Source organism: Cariama cristata, unplaced genomic scaffold (genome assembly GCF_000690535.1).
Source record: "Cariama cristata isolate BGI_N322 unplaced genomic scaffold, ASM69053v1 scaffold20199, whole genome shotgun sequence".
Lineage (NCBI taxonomy): Eukaryota > Metazoa > Chordata > Aves > Cariamiformes > Cariamidae > Cariama > Cariama cristata.
The window spans coordinates 58,001-75,774 of NW_009634346.1; the positions used below are offsets into that span (position 1 = coordinate 58,001).

Below are 17,774 nucleotides of genomic sequence, written 5' to 3' on the forward strand. Positions count from 1 at the left end.
TTAGGATGGACTTCACTCAGTCCCAGGAATGCAGGGAAGGCCCTGCCCTGAGTCAGGTGGGACTAAAGGTTGGCTGAGGGCTGGGCCTGATGCACGTTTGTGTCACACAAGCAGTGATGGATACCTCTAGTTGCTTTTTTTTCCTTCTGAGTATGGAGTGGGTTTTAATCCTGATTAAATCCTGTATCCCAGATCTGTTTGCCTTCTCTTGAAAGGAATTCTCTTTCTCTCCTTTGCAGGCATGGTTCAGAAACTTGACCAGAAGCTGCCTGTAGCCAACGAGTACCTGCTACTTTCCGGTGGTGTGCGCGAAGGTGTGGTGGACATTGATCTTGATGAGCTGAATGTTTATGCACGAGGCACAGACTATGACATGGACTTCACCCTGCTTGTGCCCGCACTGAAGCTGCATGACCGCAACCAACCAGTCACGCTGGACATGCGCCACTCGGCTTTGTGCCACTCCTGGCTGAGCCTGCGTCTGTTTGATGAAGGAACTATCAGCAAATGGAAGGACTGCTGCACGATCGTGGACCATATCAATGGAGCTACCAATTATTTCTTCTCTCCAACAAAAGTTGCAGACTGGTTCTATGACTCCATTAGCATTGTCCTCTCCGAGATCCAGAAAAAGCCCCAGCGAGGGATGCCCAAGGTGGAGAAGGTAGAAAAGAATGGGACTATCATATCCATCATTTTGGGAGTGGGCAGCAGCCGCATGCTGTACGACATTGTCCCTGTGGTGTCCTTCAAAGGCTGGCCAGCAGTGGCCCAGAGCTGGCTGATGGAGAACCACTTCTGGGATGGGAAGATCACAGAGGAGGAAGTCATAAGTGGGTTTTACTTAGTGCCTGCATGTTCCTACAAGGGGAAGAAAGACAATGAATGGAGGCTGTCATTTGCCAGAAGCGAAGTGCAGCTGAAAAAGTGCATCTCCAGCAGCCTCATGCAAGCCTATCAGGCCTGCAAAGCTATCATCATCAAATTGCTGTCCCGCCCCAAAGCCATTAGTCCATATCACTTGCGGAGCATGATGCTGTGGGCTTGTGACAGGCTACCAGCCAACTACTTGGCCCAGGAGGATTACGCAGCCCATTTCCTCCTGGGTCTCATTGATGATCTCCAGCACTGCTTGGTCAACAAGATGTGCCCTAACTATTTCATCCCCCAGTGCAATATGCTGGAGCACCTCTCTGAAGAAACTGTCATGCTGCATGCACGGAAGCTGTCCTCAGTCCGCTCAGACCCTGCCGAACACCTTCGAACTGCCATCGAACATGTCAAAGCAGCCAACCGGCTAACGCTAGAGCTCCAACGGCGGGGCAGCACCACCAGCATCCCCTCCCCACAGTCAGATGGAGGGGACACCAACCAGCCTGATGACCGATTAGCCAAAAAGTTGCAACAGCTAGTGACTGAGAACCCCGGGAAGTCCATCTCCGTCTTCATTAATCCAGATGATGTCACAAGGCCCCACTTCAGAATTGATGATAAATTTTTCTGAGCTTTCGTCAATGTTTCTTGGGATTTTTTCTTTTGTTTTGTTTTTAAAGACTCTTGCAGTGTGCAGGTTTTTTTCATTTGGTTTTCCTTGATGACTTAGTCTCTTGTTTTTTACATATCCAGCATAGATTGGATCTGTTGAGAACAATCTGAATAAATTATAATTCCTGATTCTGCAGGACGGTGCAGATTTTGAAACAGTATATTGCTATTTCATATGCTGCTTTGATTTTTTTCACCCACCCAGCCTCATTGTCTGTGAGTAGTTTCTAAAGGAGAACATGCACCGTAAACACACATGTCACTGTGTAATGTAGAATTTTTTTTTCAAGCTTCCATGATTTATGTACATTGTTGGGCCTGGGAAGGGACAACTCACCTTCCATTGCTTCGGAAATTCACTTCTTTTTCCATGAGCTTCCATCACCCTAAAGAAATGAGGAGAGACTCTGGGTTGGAAAGCACTACTGGTAATTTGACGAGGCCAAATCTACTGGACTGAAGCCCAGTTCATCTGTTCTTCACAGTTCTCACACTAGGGGAGAAAATTGACTTTAAAGATGATGATGATGATGCAGCTTTTGGAAGAGTTGTTTCTGTTTTGATCTACTTTTTGAATGTAATTGTTCATAACTGGACCTTGTACAGTCCAGAGGGTTGTTTCTGCTGCTTTTCCGTGCGGAATAAGGTTATGGAATGTTAGTTTTAGTGTGTGTAATTATTCAAAGCCTTATTTAAATTCTATTAAAGAACATACCATTATAAATGTTAATTGCACTAATGAAATCTCTGCCATTACCTCAGTCCCACTGTTTGTGTTTCTTTTATGGATTAGCATCTGTTATTAGGTCTCAGTATTGCAGATTGCTTGAGGCCCCTCAGGTCTCATGGTTTCAGGTGATTTCTTGATTGTCTCTTGTAAAAGGCTTTTCCTTGTTATCCCTGCTATGTGTGAGAAGTCAGATTTTTGCATTGGCATATTTCTTTGGATGCGTATTGTGTGTTGCAGTGCATATTGCATTAATATGTATTGCATGTTGTTGAAACAGGTTTACCATTAGATAAGGATGTAATGCTAAAGCAGTGGTATGTGCAAAGTGAATCAGCCAGACCTCGAGCAAAGGAGCTACCTTGCTTCTGTAATGCATGTATTAGGCCTGATCCTTTATGGCAGTTACCACTCCCTTGACTCCTGTGGACTTTCTGACTTACCCTGGGACATATGAGATCTTACTTTGGTCTCATGTTTGCAAAAGTTGTCTTTGTATGTAAACTTGTGGTGCAACAGTAGCCTTGAAAAAGACATACGCTTTCCTTTTGTGTGTAGGATAAGATGTATGGTAACAAAGGTTAGTCTGAGCCAAAAATAATTCCAAGAGTTCAAGGATAGAGTGACTTCTTGTGGCTGGCTGGCCAGTGACTGGTATTTAGGCCTTAAATTAGCAATTTGAACTTACTGATTGTCCCAGAGAAGCTGTTCTGATCCAAACTTGATGCATGTTTTCAAATGTGGTTATTAGAGCAGCTTGAAGTATTTTTTAAATATTTGACAGACAAAGGAGGCCCATATCTAGTAAATTCTAACAGTTAAAAATTGTGTATGAAAAATGTGTCACTTTTTTAGCCCAGCCTTTCTGGTAAAGAAACCAGGCTGGTGGAGCAACACACCAGCAGCTTTGGAAACTGCTTTATTAGATGGCAGGGAGGTTTCAATACCTGATCTAGTTCCCAAGTCATGTCTTAAAACAAAACTTTGGCTCCTCCATCTCTTGGGCATATTTGAAAACTTCACCCCATTGCTGTAGCCAAGATGTTCGCATTTACCTGAATTTACTGGTATATGCTTACATGAGCCTGAAGAAGCTCTCAGAAGTTGCTGGCTAGACGGAGTGGATGACAATTTATTTTTAAAGCACAGTTGGCTAGTGATCATGAGCCCTGGTGCAGCTGGGAAGGACATGTCTTGACTTCAGTGGAAGCAGAACTGGGTCCTACCAGTGTGGCTATTGCCAAAGATGAGTCTCCATTTAAACCTGTGTAACCTGCTGGGGGAGGCAGGAGAACCGACTGGGAATCCTCTCCAGAAGTGCTTGGAAAATGCAGATTTGTTGAAATGGTCTTTTCCCCAGTCTCCGGGACTTCTCTCTGTTGGAAAAAGAGTCTGGGCTGCAGGATGAAGTTTCCCATCACCACATGAGAGAGATCTGCTCAGCACAAAGCAGCAGTAGCCTGGCAGGCAGAATACTTTCCTGGGGGTCCCAGTGTCTGTGCCAGTGCTCCTGAGTTATGCAGAAACACAGCCTTCCTCATGCCAGTTCAACGTCCCGATGACCAGCAGTTTGGCTAGCCCATGTCAAGCTCTGGTGTGTACTCCTTTTTTTGGTTTTAATTAAAAAACATTTTGAAAAGTATCCATCTTGTTCTTCCTGCATTATGAGGAAAATGTGTGTGTTGGGTTTTTTTGTCGGGGAGAGGAGGCTTGGCTTTTTTTTCTTGAGGGGACCGCAGTGCTTTTCCTATTGGGGAGTTCTTGAAAGTCCTTCACACAAGCATTTTAGACCACTCAACCCTATGAGGTTAAAGACTTGGCCAATCTGACAAACACTGGAGTAAGAGGGGATTTGCTTTAAACTAGCAATGCAGTCGTCTTCCCTAATGACGTCAAGAGGAGACAAGTCAGTGCTGTGAGCCCATGTCTCAATGGGAGCTTCAGTCTGCACGCACTGCTATGGGGGATAAGATTTTTTTTTGCTTTTGCCCAGTAGCTACCTTCCTGCTGGCTACTCCCTGTTGGTGGGTGATGTTGCCAAAGGACTGGGACAATTAATGAGGGGCTGGCTGCACATGTAAGAATGTAGGAGGTCTCCTTTATGTGCCTATTACTGCCTCCTACACTGTGAAAAGGGAGGAGAGTCCCAGCGAAGAGGGTCTGACCTTGAGACATCAGAAAGGTGGGGAGGAAGAAAAAGTGCCATTCAGAGACTCCACTTCCATTTCTCAGTGTGAGCCTCCTTGGGCATCCTGGCTGTGGTCCTCCTCCTGAGACCAGGTTTTGCCTTTGCTCTTTCCATGGGCTTCTGGCCAGTCGCACAAGAGGAGGAACAGCTAATTTGACTGGTTCCAGTTGTTATCACTTCTTCTGGGAGACCCTGAAGAACCTGTCACTTCTTCAGGGGGACCCCTGAGCTGCTGCAGAGCTGACAAAACCACCAGCCAGTGGAGGGGGGGGGGGGGGGACTCAAATTAAAGCAGAAGGGAGCAACAGCCCAAGAGCTTTGTGAAAACCTGCAGTCTCTGCTCCTTCAAGTATGTTACGTGAAGCCTCAGTCACTTCTGGCTGGCTGTGATAAATAGGTTTCTCCATGTTTTCCAATACTCTAGCCTGGAGAAATGTTGGTGCTCTAACCAGAAAACTACCAGCTAAGCATCAGAGTCATTGTCTGCAGGAGATTCAGCAAATACCAGCAGGACTTTAACCATCCACTGCCCAAAATACAAGCCAGTCCCCAAAAGCCATTGAAAGACCTGGTTTTCAGTGGTTTGTCTTTTCTGTTCTCCTTCTGTAACTGGGAGAAATACCTCTAATTTTGATCTAAATTTTTGGACTTCCCATGATTGCCTTGTTCCAGTGGAAAGCAACCTTGTTTTGGCAGCTATAGTGGTTCTGGGCTTGACAGAGACATCCGAGCTCTGTGCCCTTCCACTTCTTAGTCTTCTCATGGAGGGTACATCATGCTGTGAGACAGGCTTGTGTCTGCTACAAAGTGACAGGTCAATGACTGAAACAGGCACTGAAAGACAGCAGTCATTCTTGACGTGAGATGTGCCCTCAGCTCAACTTCTGTTGGCCAGTGTTGTGGGCCATATGAAATGATGCCCAAATGCTCTCTGTGGACCCTGCGCTCTAAAACAAGTACGGGGTGGCTGGTTTCATGCAAGATGCTGTCCTGGTGCCAAGCATCTACCAGTAGCTAGTGGTCTTCCATTAGTTGTTTAAATTTTCTGGTAAATTGGAGGATACAGGGAAAAATAACTACTTAAAAGTCTTAGAAGGCCAGAGATTCCTGACGGTCACATTGCTCTCCTCTCCGGAGGCTGTGACTGGTGCTTGGACCTGGCTCCACTCAGCTGCAGCCTCTGAAAACATTTCTGTAAAGAACATTTATTTAGATGTCTCACCAATTTGCTTGCTGTATAGTGATGAATGCACATTGCAGCTGGGTGATCGGACCAAAAGTGTCCGGGAGGTGGTGGCTGGGGCTGGAGGGTCACAGGACAGGGCCCAAATCCCATTAAAGCCCACTGGGATTTGAAAATGTGCTTGAAATGAAGTGTGTGCGCTTTGCTGGATCAGGCTGATTGTGATCAGACCAAAAGTAAGCAGACATCTGTCATATTTTATTAACCCATGCATAATACAAGCAACCATGCATAATGCAAGTGAATGTGGCAGATGGAAAGGGGAAGATAGACTTTGCTAATAATTATTTCTTAAAAAAAATTTTTTTTAAAGGTGTGGATAATTGGTGCCTAGAATTGCTTAAAAACATCCATCTGTCCCTTTTTGCAGGTTCAGTGCTGGATACGTTTTGCCACTTTGTTTTGTATTAAAGCGAGTGTGTTCGAAGGGTCACTGGGCAGCTGGGTGCAATAATGTTCAGATTCTCCTGGCATTGCTCTGTGATTAGAAATATTCAGCATGCAAATAGCTTGTTCAACTTCAGCAAGTACATCATCTCCCTGCTGCCAGCCTTGCTTGGGGTGAGCTAATGGATTTTTAACATTATACAGCTTAGAGAGTGACTGTGTCTAATAGCTCCTGATTAAGCTCTCCAGAAAGGCAAATAACCATCATGGGGCAAAGGCTAAACAAGGAGAGGAGGGCAAAAAAGCATAGATATTAAAAAGTTGCTGGCCAAGGGCCTCTCACTGACATGTTTTGTGTTTAGGGAAATTCAGCATTATATTTAGCACATTTTGGCTTTTGAGAACTGTCAAATAGATCCCAATTTATTTCCTCTGAATGCTTTTAGAACAGTGATAAAATAGCCCTCCATCCCTTCTCCTCCCCCTTTGCCCATTTATAATCTATTATTTTGGGACTGCTGTGAGGAACTATTGTGTTTTCCTATTATCATTGTCCCTGGCTCAGCACTGTGCTTCCAAGCTGAATGTAGGCTTTTGTGGGTTATTTTTATCTTACTGACCTTCTGTGGTAGAGGAACACGCTCTCATTCAGTCTCCAGACAGCCTGATTTGCTGAGCAGAGAGATGTGGGTGCATATCAGGGGCATCAGGCTCTCTTTAAACTGACTTGGCCCTGTCTTTCCCTCTCAGTTTTTCTGTGTTAGGAATATCAACGTGGAAGACATGACTGAGATCTTGCTAGGCACAGAGAAGACATGATATGTGATTCTGAAGTCAAGCAAGCTCTAGTGCAAAGTGAAAATTGAGCCCAAACAGCCACTTTTCTCCCTGATTCTCAACCCCTCTGCCCCCGTTGTTTTAGCTTTCTTTTGGGGACGTGGAGACGAGAGAGATGAGCTGCTTTTGTCTACTTCAGTGGGTACAAATCATAGCTTTGGCTTAGGATGTTAGACGTTTCATTCATTAATGACTCTGTCTCCAGGGTTCACTATTGCTTTACACCCTATCATGACATCGGCAGGACAGGGAGAGGCTTTTATGATCTCTTCAGCTAATTCACAGCAGAACTGTGTGAAGAAAGGAATGAACTTTTTTCATGAAGGGCTAGCGACCTTGTGTCCTCCTCCTGTCACCTGTGTGCCAAGACTCATGCACACAGTATGTTAATAGCCACTTCTGAGGGCTTCAGCTGATCAGAGAATAAAGGCCAAGATGCTTCTGTGCAAACCAGCCAGCTCCTCTTCCCGGCCTTCGGCATCCCTTGCAGGGCAAGTCTGTTCCTATCTGAAGTCAGTGCTCTCAGAGCAAACTTTGGCCATTGGCAGGGTACAGGCTAGGTCTGCATCCGCAGATGACGGCAGGCCAGGGGACAGCTTCCTACAACTGCCACATCAAGAGATAACTCCACTTGGCTGATCTGAAACAGCATAGAGGAGAAAATCCTTCCTGCAGGGAGGCCACTGCAAAGTCTAACTTTTCCCACCAGCATTATGACTTGTGTACTGACCATGAGAAGACTCCATGACTCCTGCTACTGTAAAGGCACCCTTGTGTCTAAGAGCTTGTGAGTGTCATGCAGCAGCCACTATCCCTGAGAAGTGCTGGGGCTCTTCTGCCTCCTCCCGCCATGTGGGACAGAGACCAGGACTGTCTTAGGACTACCCTGGCAAGGATGGCAGAGTGGGAGCTGGAGTGGTTGAGGACACACTCTCCCCTTGCTCTGACCTCCAGTCTCTGCAACACCATCATAACTGCAGCAACTGGTTTCAGTATGACAAGATATCATTTTGTGGAGCTTTCAGGAAGAAAGCCTGGATCTTACTTGGCAAAGATGGCTCTCAGGGAAAGCCTGCAATGAGCCCAGTGATTTCGGTGCCTCCCTACCCACTTAGGGAAGCGCTCAGTGCCTGCAAGACCCTTCACTGGTGCCTTACACCTTCTTTGCAGCCATGTAAACTAATGCAGAAGAGCTGGAGCAGTGAGGAACAAGGACCAGCAACAGTGTCTCTGCGAAGGACATGTTTCCTCTCTACCTCCTGTGGTGTCCAGGACACGAGCATTCAGCTGTGATTGTCCTGTGATGATCCTCCAAATCTTCTTCAACTATTAATTATTGATACAGGGCTCAGATGAGCCACTAGTCGTGGAGTTCAGCCACCACTACCGTCAAAAACACTGACACTGGTGGTTTTGATGCTTAGGCTCCAGAGAGTGTCTAGTCTACCCCCAGCCCCACACCTCTTAACACCCTGTAATGAGCAAAAGGGTTGCAGCAAAAAAACCCTCAAAGTTGCCACCTTTGTTTAGCTTCCCTCAGAGGTTCCCTCTATTTGCTAATGGTTCTGGCTGGTCTTGGTTAATGTACACAGTGCTATATTCGTTGCACTGTTTTGTTAATCACTGGTGGCAAAACTGGGTTTAGCAAGTGTTGTCTTTAACCACTGGACTGCTATGAGTACATGTAGATGTTAACTTGCTCAATACTTGAACTGATTGCACTAACATCATTTCTGCTTCTTAAATAAAATAGAGGGAATGATGATGGGAAGTTGTTACAGAAAGACTCCAGAAAAAGCATGAGCCCATCAGTTAAAGGAAACTGTAGAAACTGAAGCCAGCGGTCCTGAATCCCACCAGCCCATTGTGACTAAGGACTGATAAGTCCACCAAGGCGTATGTTACCAGGTCAGTAGTACACAGCTAGTTCCTTGCTTGTTCTTTCCCCAAGGCATGGCTCTATTCAGCATCAAAACCCACTGAAGGCAGAATGTGAAACCCAGCCACCGAGGAGGCATGGAAAGAAGTGCTGCTCAGCTGGGTCATCTCATCTGTTTCTTTATTGCACCCAGCCTGCCCCGTGCCCCTCTCCAAAGCATCTTCAAATAAACTCTCCAGAGATGTTCTGCTACACAGTAATGAACTACAATGAAATGAAATGCTGCTGAAAGGAGCTGGATAAATGCCTTGTCATATTTTGTTATAATCACCTAGAGCAACCTCATCGTCTATGTCATCTGTCTCTCCATCTTATTCGTGGAGGGGCAAGCATCATGGTGACTGTGCAAAAAATGAAGAGAAATGCAAGTTCATGTGAGTTCGAGTAAATAATTCAGAGGCACTGGCTTGTTGTTCTGATACACAGTGCTACCCAGGACTGCCAGGGGATACTGGTCCAGCATGCACAGAAATCATGCTCTCCCAAATAAAAGGAAGCTATGGAGAAAACTGAGCAAATCCTCCAGCCTAACTTTGCGGCTCATTGAGCAGGTGGAAACTGAGCAGTAGGACTGGGTGGAGGCTGCAGTGAGGCTGCCGGGTGTGGGAGCAGCGTAAGTACGAGCAGGCTGGTGGGCTCTTCAGCTGGTGCTGCGGTACTTGCACACGGGCACCTGTGATTGCACTACCATGCACCATTGTGCAACTGATTGAATAAACTCAGTGCTTGAGTTTGAAAGCCATTTCTGAATAACAGCTCAAGAAATAAAGGGGAAAAAAAAAAAAAAGACAACCACCTAAAAAGCAGTGGATCATGTACAGAGTGGAGCCGAGAGTGAAAAGGAACTTCACACGATCACTTTTAACAGTGTGGATTTCCTGCCCAGCTGCCGACTCACAAGGAACCTTACTTACTGTATTGTGCGCTGCCTGGAAGGGGATTTGTTCTAGCTATACAGCTCTGATAACTTTGGAAAGATGCAGTCTTGGAGGCAAATGCAAACCCAAGTCCCACCGCTCCAGCTCAATACTGAGCATCGGGCACAATGATGGCTTGTGTGTGGCTCATGTCAGATCCTTGAACTTCTAGTCTTACAGTTTCATGCTATATTAGTGTCTTAGAAGTTTTCCTGAACACTGAAGATCTCCAGGAGATGTTTCACACCTTGATACTTCTATCTAAGATTACAAGGAAGACAGCTACAGTGCAACAGTGCAATGATGAGGCATGTTAAGTAATTCTCATATAATGTGCCATAGGATCTTCATGGTATTTGTAAAACAGGGCCCTCACCTGGTTTGCCTTTCCTGCTCCTCTGTGCCTTCACATCTGTGCACACACAGGAGAGGTCTCAGGTGTGGTCTGGAGGTGTTGGGGACAGCTACAGCTCCCCTTCGCTGAGAGATCAGCTCTGGGTTCAGCCCAGCAGAGCAGTCGGTAGGTCTGGGTGATCGTGTCTCTTTGGAGTCCAGCTGTCCCAGTGGTCAAGTCTTGTTAACTGCTCACCTTTTATTTCAGGCATGAGTGACTCCAGCCATACAGCTACGTATGCCTTCAAGAACTAAACATATCTTTGCACAAAGCTGGGGCGGTGGGTATGAATTTCTGCAGTTAATGACTGGGGGTGGGATTTATTTATCACAAAGAATTGAGTTAATTTGACTATTTGTGCAACCAGATCTGAGGTCTAAGGGACCAGCAAGGTATTTAGACACCTGAGTCATGCCCCTCCTGCATCATTGGTGCTTGCTGGCACAGACTTGATCCCTCAAATGCTTGTTTAGTGGCATGATGCCATCACCGTGTAAAAACTCACTCCAGTGACTGGCTGAGTCCATGCGTAACCATATGTACTCCTTCGACCTGACTGCAAAAAGGTCCTTCAGATCCAAGTGCCATTTCTCTTTCAATAGTTACCACTCTCTCACTGACCACCTCCCTCAGCAAGCACAACAGCAAGGCACCCTGCAAACCTGAAGAGCTCTGACTGGGAGCCAAGGGCCATCACCAGCCCGGAGGAGACGGGGTGCATCTTGCCCCCCCTTCCCAGCACCCTGTGCTTGGCTTAGAAATCAGACCTGGGTCTTTTACTGACGATGTTCAGCAAGCAGAGCTGATGTGCTTGCACAGCACAGCCCCGTGCAGGACCAGCCCAGCACTCTCAGGCAAGGACGCTCTGCACACAAGTTGATTTGCTCTTTCCTTCAGTGGCACTAATTAGACCACATGCTGCTCCTGTTTCTGGGAAGAGCTCTTTTTGAGCCAGGTCAGGTATCTCTCAACTGCACGGCATTTATCAGTTTGGAAATATCCACTCTGCTTAGAAAACTAAATAATGTCTCACAACAGTATTGCAGCCTCTTAGTTCTTATGGGAAATAACCTGGTGTTGTCTGCCCATGGCCTTGTCCCTTCATGCATGTGGCAAGATAAAACATTATTTTGAGGGTCAGGATGATGATGGGGAAGACATCTGCTGTTCTCAATTTTTCACACAGTACTTCAGCAAATGTCTACGTTTGCCAGCCTGAATTCAAAAGACGAAGGAAGGGGCGTGAGGATAGAATAGCAACACAAATTAATGAATGTGTTTGCAGAATAATCTCTTGTATGCATAACTCACTTTTAGAACCTGATTTTCAGTCTAGTCACAGGGAGATTATGTTGATTTGCACTTCTGCGACCACTGAAATTCCTTTGCAGTCAGTTAGAGCCAGGAATTTCTGTTAAATATATATATAATATTTCTCCAGGTTCATTTGAAGACAGTGATAATATATCATTGATCCCAATGGGAACATAGCTGCCTCCTAGCTTATGTCTACTGACATGCACTAGAGCTGGGCTTGAATGGTAGCAATCAATAGTGGGAAATGCAGCAACTGAAACTGCTAAGTGCAGCTCTAATGTTCCTTATGCAAACGTTAAGACTCACCAGAGAGCATACCTGCTCACATGAGCAAAGAATCAAGATTGACCACTCTATTTGCTAAATTATTCCCAATATTTCCTGTTATTTTTTGTGGTTTGCATGTCTTATTAAAAAACAGTTGCTGAAAGTGCAGAAGGTAGTACTAGCCAAAATTAAGGAAAGAGCACCTCTCTTTTTGGCACAAATGTGTGTTGCCCACACACTGAAGGGCAGGTGGGCTATCCTGGGCTATCTCCAAGCATGTCAGGACACAGCTAGCGGGGTTCTGCCCCCCTCGTCTGCTTAGTGCCAATTCCTATCCTGATGCAGACCAAATTGGGCACACATGTCCCTGACTCGTCTCTTGGGCAGAACTCGTGCATGGTTGTTACATCCTTCTGCGTAGCTCCTGGGCACCCCCATGCTCCATCCAACCTTGTTATCCACTAACCAACTGCTCTGCCTGAAGCCGGACCTGACTGCCCAAATAGCTGAGCACCTGCTGCCCGCACCAGATTAACAGGAGCTGCATGTCCTCAGGATTGCCAGTGGCCGGAGCTGGAATTTGCTTATGCTAAAAGCCAATTCATTTGCTCTGAACACACAGCTGATACATGGAGGGAGACCACTGTTATGACAAGCAGGCCCTGAGGGTCTGGGATCACCCTCTTATTCCATCTGCAAGCTGGAGTAATTGCAGTGATGACTGAGCTTCATAGCAGTACTGACCTCCTTCCCTCTCTGTAATACAGAGAAAAGTGGAATTGAAGGAGAAAGAAAACCTTAGTTTTCTTATTTCTTTCTGCATGGTAACCCTGACCTTTGTGGCACACCTGGCTGTTGCTGTGTCTGGGAAGGTTTACACTTACCAGCTGTGCCCAGCACAGCTAACTGACTGCTCAGCAAGGCTGAGTACAGCAGCAGCCCAGGTGAGAGGGATGTGCATTAGCAGCCATTTGGCACAGCATGGTTATAAAGAAGGAAAAGGAGAACTGCAGGGGAGATCATGCTGATGGGTCTCTGTTCTCTGAGGGAGGATTGGATGGGGACTGCACTCAGAGAAAGGCCAGCGATGGACTGAGAAGTAAGTGAGCCTTTATGTGGGATTAGTATGAATCTGTGCACAAAGTAAGAAGCAGCTCTGCATCCTGGATCTGGGCCTCTGAGGAGCTTTGGGCAGACCCTGTGGTCAGGAGGGGGCTAGATCCTGAGCTGTGAAATGGTGGAAAAAGTGATTCCCTCATTCTGGGGGATGTGTGCACTCACCTTTCTCACTTTTTCATTTCTTCTTATCATCTAGAGCAAAGCTGCAAGCAAATTTGTGAGCTAAGATGAAAGGCCAGGGTTTGCTTGGGTATGCCAGGAGCTGGGATGCTTAGAGGGCCCAAGGCAATGTTATGGACATTTGAAGCAGCAAGTGTCCTGCTGCCTGCTTTTTCCCTAGGAAAGGATCGAGGTAACAAGCCAAGCAGAAACAGTCAGTGTGACTGCCTTGCAGATATGCTATCTGGATGAGTTTGGTTTGGGAAGAGCTGAGCAGGAGAGATCTGCTCGATCTTGAAGGCAAGGAACCTTGGAAATGCTGCTGGGCTCAGGTTGTCTGAAGCTGTTGGCTCCTTGTGTGATAACGCTGCCCCAGCCAGCAGCACCTGCATGCATCCATCTGTGGGGAAGTATGTGGTCAGACTGTAAAGAAAGGACATATCCTGGCATACAGTCAGCTTTGTTTACTACTATCACTAGTATGTGTGACACCAGCAGGTATTTATGAGTGGTTGTAAACCCTTGTGAGGTGTCATGGAGGGAAGGCAAAATGTTTTCTTGGCCTATGTGACAAATCACTAGGAAGGCTGCATTCTTCTACACTGTGAGTTGAGAAAGCATAAGCCTGCTAAGCCTTGTTGTCCATGTGCTTTGGATCTGTCCTACTGGGTGCTTGCCTGAACACAGTTTGGGTGCAGAAATGTGTGAAGAACCCTGTTTCTGGTGTTGCTGGGTGCATTGGGCTGCAGCACTGTTAGCCTTGCAGGGGTGCCAGCTGTGAAGCCAGGAGGCCATCCCAGCTGGGAAGACAGCTGAGCTCTCTTGATCACGCAAATTCAGTAGCTTGGTTAGATCCTTACCTGAGGAGTGTGTTGTATGCATGTTCACTTTGGATTATCCCTGCTTGAAACACTTGCAGTAGTGACTTCACTGACCCAAACAGTATGAGAGTCATCAGCAGGACACAGGTGTACTTTTTTTAATGCTAATGCACAAGTGTCCTAGGCTGTGTTCTCCAAGTCCCTATTGCCTTCAAAGTTTCCAGCTTGTTAAAAGCAGAAACTGTGCAACCACATGCTCTCCAGTGTACTACCACTTACCCAGCACAGCCTGATTTTGGCTTACTGTGTTTCAAAGGTTGTAATTCCTCGCCATGCTACACTACTTCATTTCTCTACCTTTCTAAAGAAAGAAATGTAACCTGGAAAAGCAATGTCCTGCTCTTGAGAAGGAGTATTGTTTAGACCACAATTTCTATCCTATTGTTCTGTTGTTACAACTCTGCTTGCCTATAACTAAGGGGTATGATTATACTATCCATCTCTGCTGACCCTAGACATGGAGATGAGAGTAGTTGCTGCTTGATTTCTTAGTGAAGCCTTCATGCGAACTGTCTTGAGGGTGTGGACCCAAGGGAGAGCTTTCCTATGGATGTGTGACTTGTTAAAAATTGCAAACAAAACCCCAGAGAAGTAAATCCACCAAGTGCTGGAGAGGCTGTTGGTCCTGAAGTAAGAATTTCAGGCAGGTCTTTCAGCCACAGGTAGTAGGTCCGCTGCCATTGCTCTCTGCGTAGCCTGATTAGCATATCACTGGAAGTGGGCAGAAGTTGGAGTTAAGTTCAGAGTTTTCATGATGGTGGGGGGGGGGAGCCATCTCCTTCTTTCTCCTGTACCTTCCCTCTTATGAGGATCTAGCAGATGCCTCTCAGTATTTTTTGGAGAATTTTTAATCTTCATTATGGGTTTCTGTCATAGGCAGTAGAATGGGAGTTTCTCTCTTCTGGATTCCAACCTCTGGATTAATCTGAAAATCTAATGGGAAGGGTATTTCTATATCTGCTCTTTTTTTACCTGATGTGTATAAATGCATGATGAACAGTCTTACTATAAATGTGCTTGCTTCTCAGTCTCTGATTCCAGCCAGCTGCTGTTCCTGTTTCCCCATCCCTGATGCTTAGTGAATGACGGCTGTTGATTGCCATATGGAGATAGGCTAAATCAGCAGCGATGCTCCAGATCTTGTGGATTTTCATAATTGCTGAAGAATTCAGTTATCTTGGGTAACAAGTTATCATCTCTGGTGGGAGAAAAGGTTGTTTCATGCAGCCATTTATATTCTTGAAATGATAGTGCCCCTTTACCTTTGAGAATTTTAACAATGCAGAAAGATAGTATTGCATGACCTTGCTTTTTGCAATGAGTATGAACTGATGGCAGCCAGCAACATTTTTCTCTATTCTCAGCTCAACTTCTTCCTTCCCAGTCCTCTTCTTCCTATTTGCCCTTGTAATTGGAGATAAGTTGGACCAACGCAGTTATGCAGCATCAGAAATGTAATCTAGACATCTCTCCTGTGAATCACATTTCTAATGTGTCCTTCAAACAGAAGTCAGATGCCTATAGTCTGTTTCCTGTGAGCTGCTTGGAAAAAATCTGAGCTGCAACTATTGATAGATACATGTTTGAGGGACACCTGGAGGTGTCTGATGTTCTCACAAAAACAGCACAGTACTTCGCTGAAAAGCTTTGCTCAAGGACAGCTTTATCCTCTTCCTAAAAGGAGATCAAACTCTTCATGGGAGGGCAGGCAGAGACCACTAGGGACTTTGATAAGTTGATGAAAGCCTCCAAGTGATTCATTTTTTGAGCAGAACAGGAGTTCAGGCTGTGCAGGTCTGTAGAAGAGATTTTAAAATGCCCTCTCATGCTGTCTGGGAACAATGGAGGACTTGATGAAAGATCAGGTGCGTTTTCTGTCTTTGCCCTATCCAGGCCAGTTTGTTGCTGAACAAAACCCTGCTTGCTGTGTGATGCAGCCACTAGCCGAGGTTCAGATTCCCAAAGCTGGGCCTTCTTTTCAGAGCATCACTGAGCTCCTACCTTCTGTTCCAGAATGACAAACTTGTAGAAACACAGGGAGTAAAGTCTCGGCTGAAGGGAAGCAAGAGTGGGAGTGAGCAATTACATGCAGGTGATAGGCAAGAAATTTTGACAAATCTTTTGTCAAGATATTGAAGTCCTCCAAGTGCAACATAATCCTTACTTCCAGATCTTGTCCTTGTTCTTGAGATCTCCCTCTCAGGAGGCCTCATGGCTGCCTAGAAGCACATATGTTGTTTGGCAAGGCTAAGGCCAAGGAAATGGAAGGCTTGGAGGAGAGGATCAAGGGAGGTATTGAAACCAAAAAGAGCTATTTGGACAATGCCATTGCTTTGAGACAGGCGATGCTGCATCTACCTGCTTCTGACAGATGGGTTGAGATCTTGAGGCTTTATTAAAAAAAGTGTACATTCTGGAGCCTCGAAATACACAGTGAGATGATCAGATAAGTGATTGCTCTGAAATCCTGGTTGTGCTGGATCTGAGGGCTCTCAGAACCACAGCAGTTAAGCAAACTATTGCATTTGACTGAAATAGTGAGTATGCTCCTTAACCTTCCCCTCTGCACAAGTCTCTTAGATGTTTGAATCCTTTAAGTGGTGGAAATGAGATGTAATGCTCTGGAATGCCCTGGCTGGGTAGTCAGTGAAATCCTATGTTGTGAGGCCCAGTAATGCTGGGTTATCCAGATTAGACACTGCATCTGATTATCTTGCTGATAATCCTACCCTCAGTAATTTAATCAGGATGGGGATTGTAAGGCCAGGATCAGGCAGAAATAATGGGTGATTGCCCCCTTGCACATCTGTAGTACTTGGAACTCCTTGTTTGTGGCAATATCTGTAATGCGTTTAAATATAAATACACGTATAGTGCTGTGTTGCTGCTGGCATTGCAACTGGATTGTCCTGTTGTTTCTTGCTATTTGTAGGTGAGAAGTCAGTTATTGGGTGGCTTGGGGTGACACAGATTCCTGCATTTGCTTTCTTTGAATTCTCAGAAGTGTATGTGTGAGGGAACTGATATGTGATGCCAATTTAAACAAATTGGGATGGTGAAGAGAATGATCCAGTCCACTAGGAAGAACAGATGGTGTTAACCTGCCTGTTAGAGGCAGGACTCCTTGGCTACTGCTATGGAAGAGCTTGGCGAAGTGATCCATGTCCTGATCCTTTCTCTGGCAAAGGCTCTCCCAGTGTGGGTTGGGAATGAAACTGCTTGGGCATGTGTTTGTAGAAGAGCCTAAAGGGAGGCTGTGATCATGTTATCTGATCTGGTCCAAAAGGCAGTAGTTTAGGCTGCCTGACACCTGGAGCACCAGGTCCTACAGAAAAAACTGGTACTCAATATATCCAGCTTCCCCAAACCTGAAATGAATTAAGATTATTGTGAGACCCACCTAAACATGTGCACATGGGAATAAGAACTGCTAAAGGGAATATAATAAGGCAATATTCTCCATGCACTCTATGAACCTGACCTGAGTAGCTAAGCAGAGTCTTATTCAAGGATGATTGGTAGTGCCTTAGGATTTGGGATGCACGGGTGCACTTGGAGCAGCTCCATGCATAGCTGAGTGTCACAATTTATGTCGGGCTTTTACCACAGTGCGTATATGTGATCTATTGGAAGGGCGTTTGAGAAATGCTACTATGCTTAGAGGTATAAAATATGTACCCTGTGCAGACCTACAACTTTGCAAGGACTGTTTAAAAAAAAAAAAAAAACAAAACTGGAGTGTAAATATCTAACTTTTGGGAAGTGCTCATGCTGCATACAGCCCGGGGGATGGGGGAGAAACCGCGCTCGACATTCCTTGTTCCAGCCAGGAGAGGGCAGAGGTTCCTACACGA

General features: G+C 45.8%; 1 protein-coding gene across 1 annotated transcript; it reads left to right on the plus strand.

Moving 5' to 3' along the window:
- Positions 1–241: 241 nt before the first annotated feature.
- MB21D2 (Mab-21 domain containing 2) lies at positions 242–2,272 on the plus strand. The gene has a single exon (XM_009707122.1). The coding sequence runs from the start codon at positions 242–244 to the stop codon at positions 1,502–1,504; it is 1,263 nt and encodes a 420-aa protein (XP_009705424.1). The 3' UTR covers positions 1,505–2,272.
- The last annotated feature ends 15,502 nt before the right edge of the window (positions 2,273–17,774 follow it).

What these genes read in the sequence shown, in the direction of transcription:
- MB21D2 (XM_009707122.1), top strand. Translation starts at nt 242, where the DNA reads ATGGTTCAGAAACTTGACCAGAAGCTGCCTGTAGCCAACGAGTACCTG.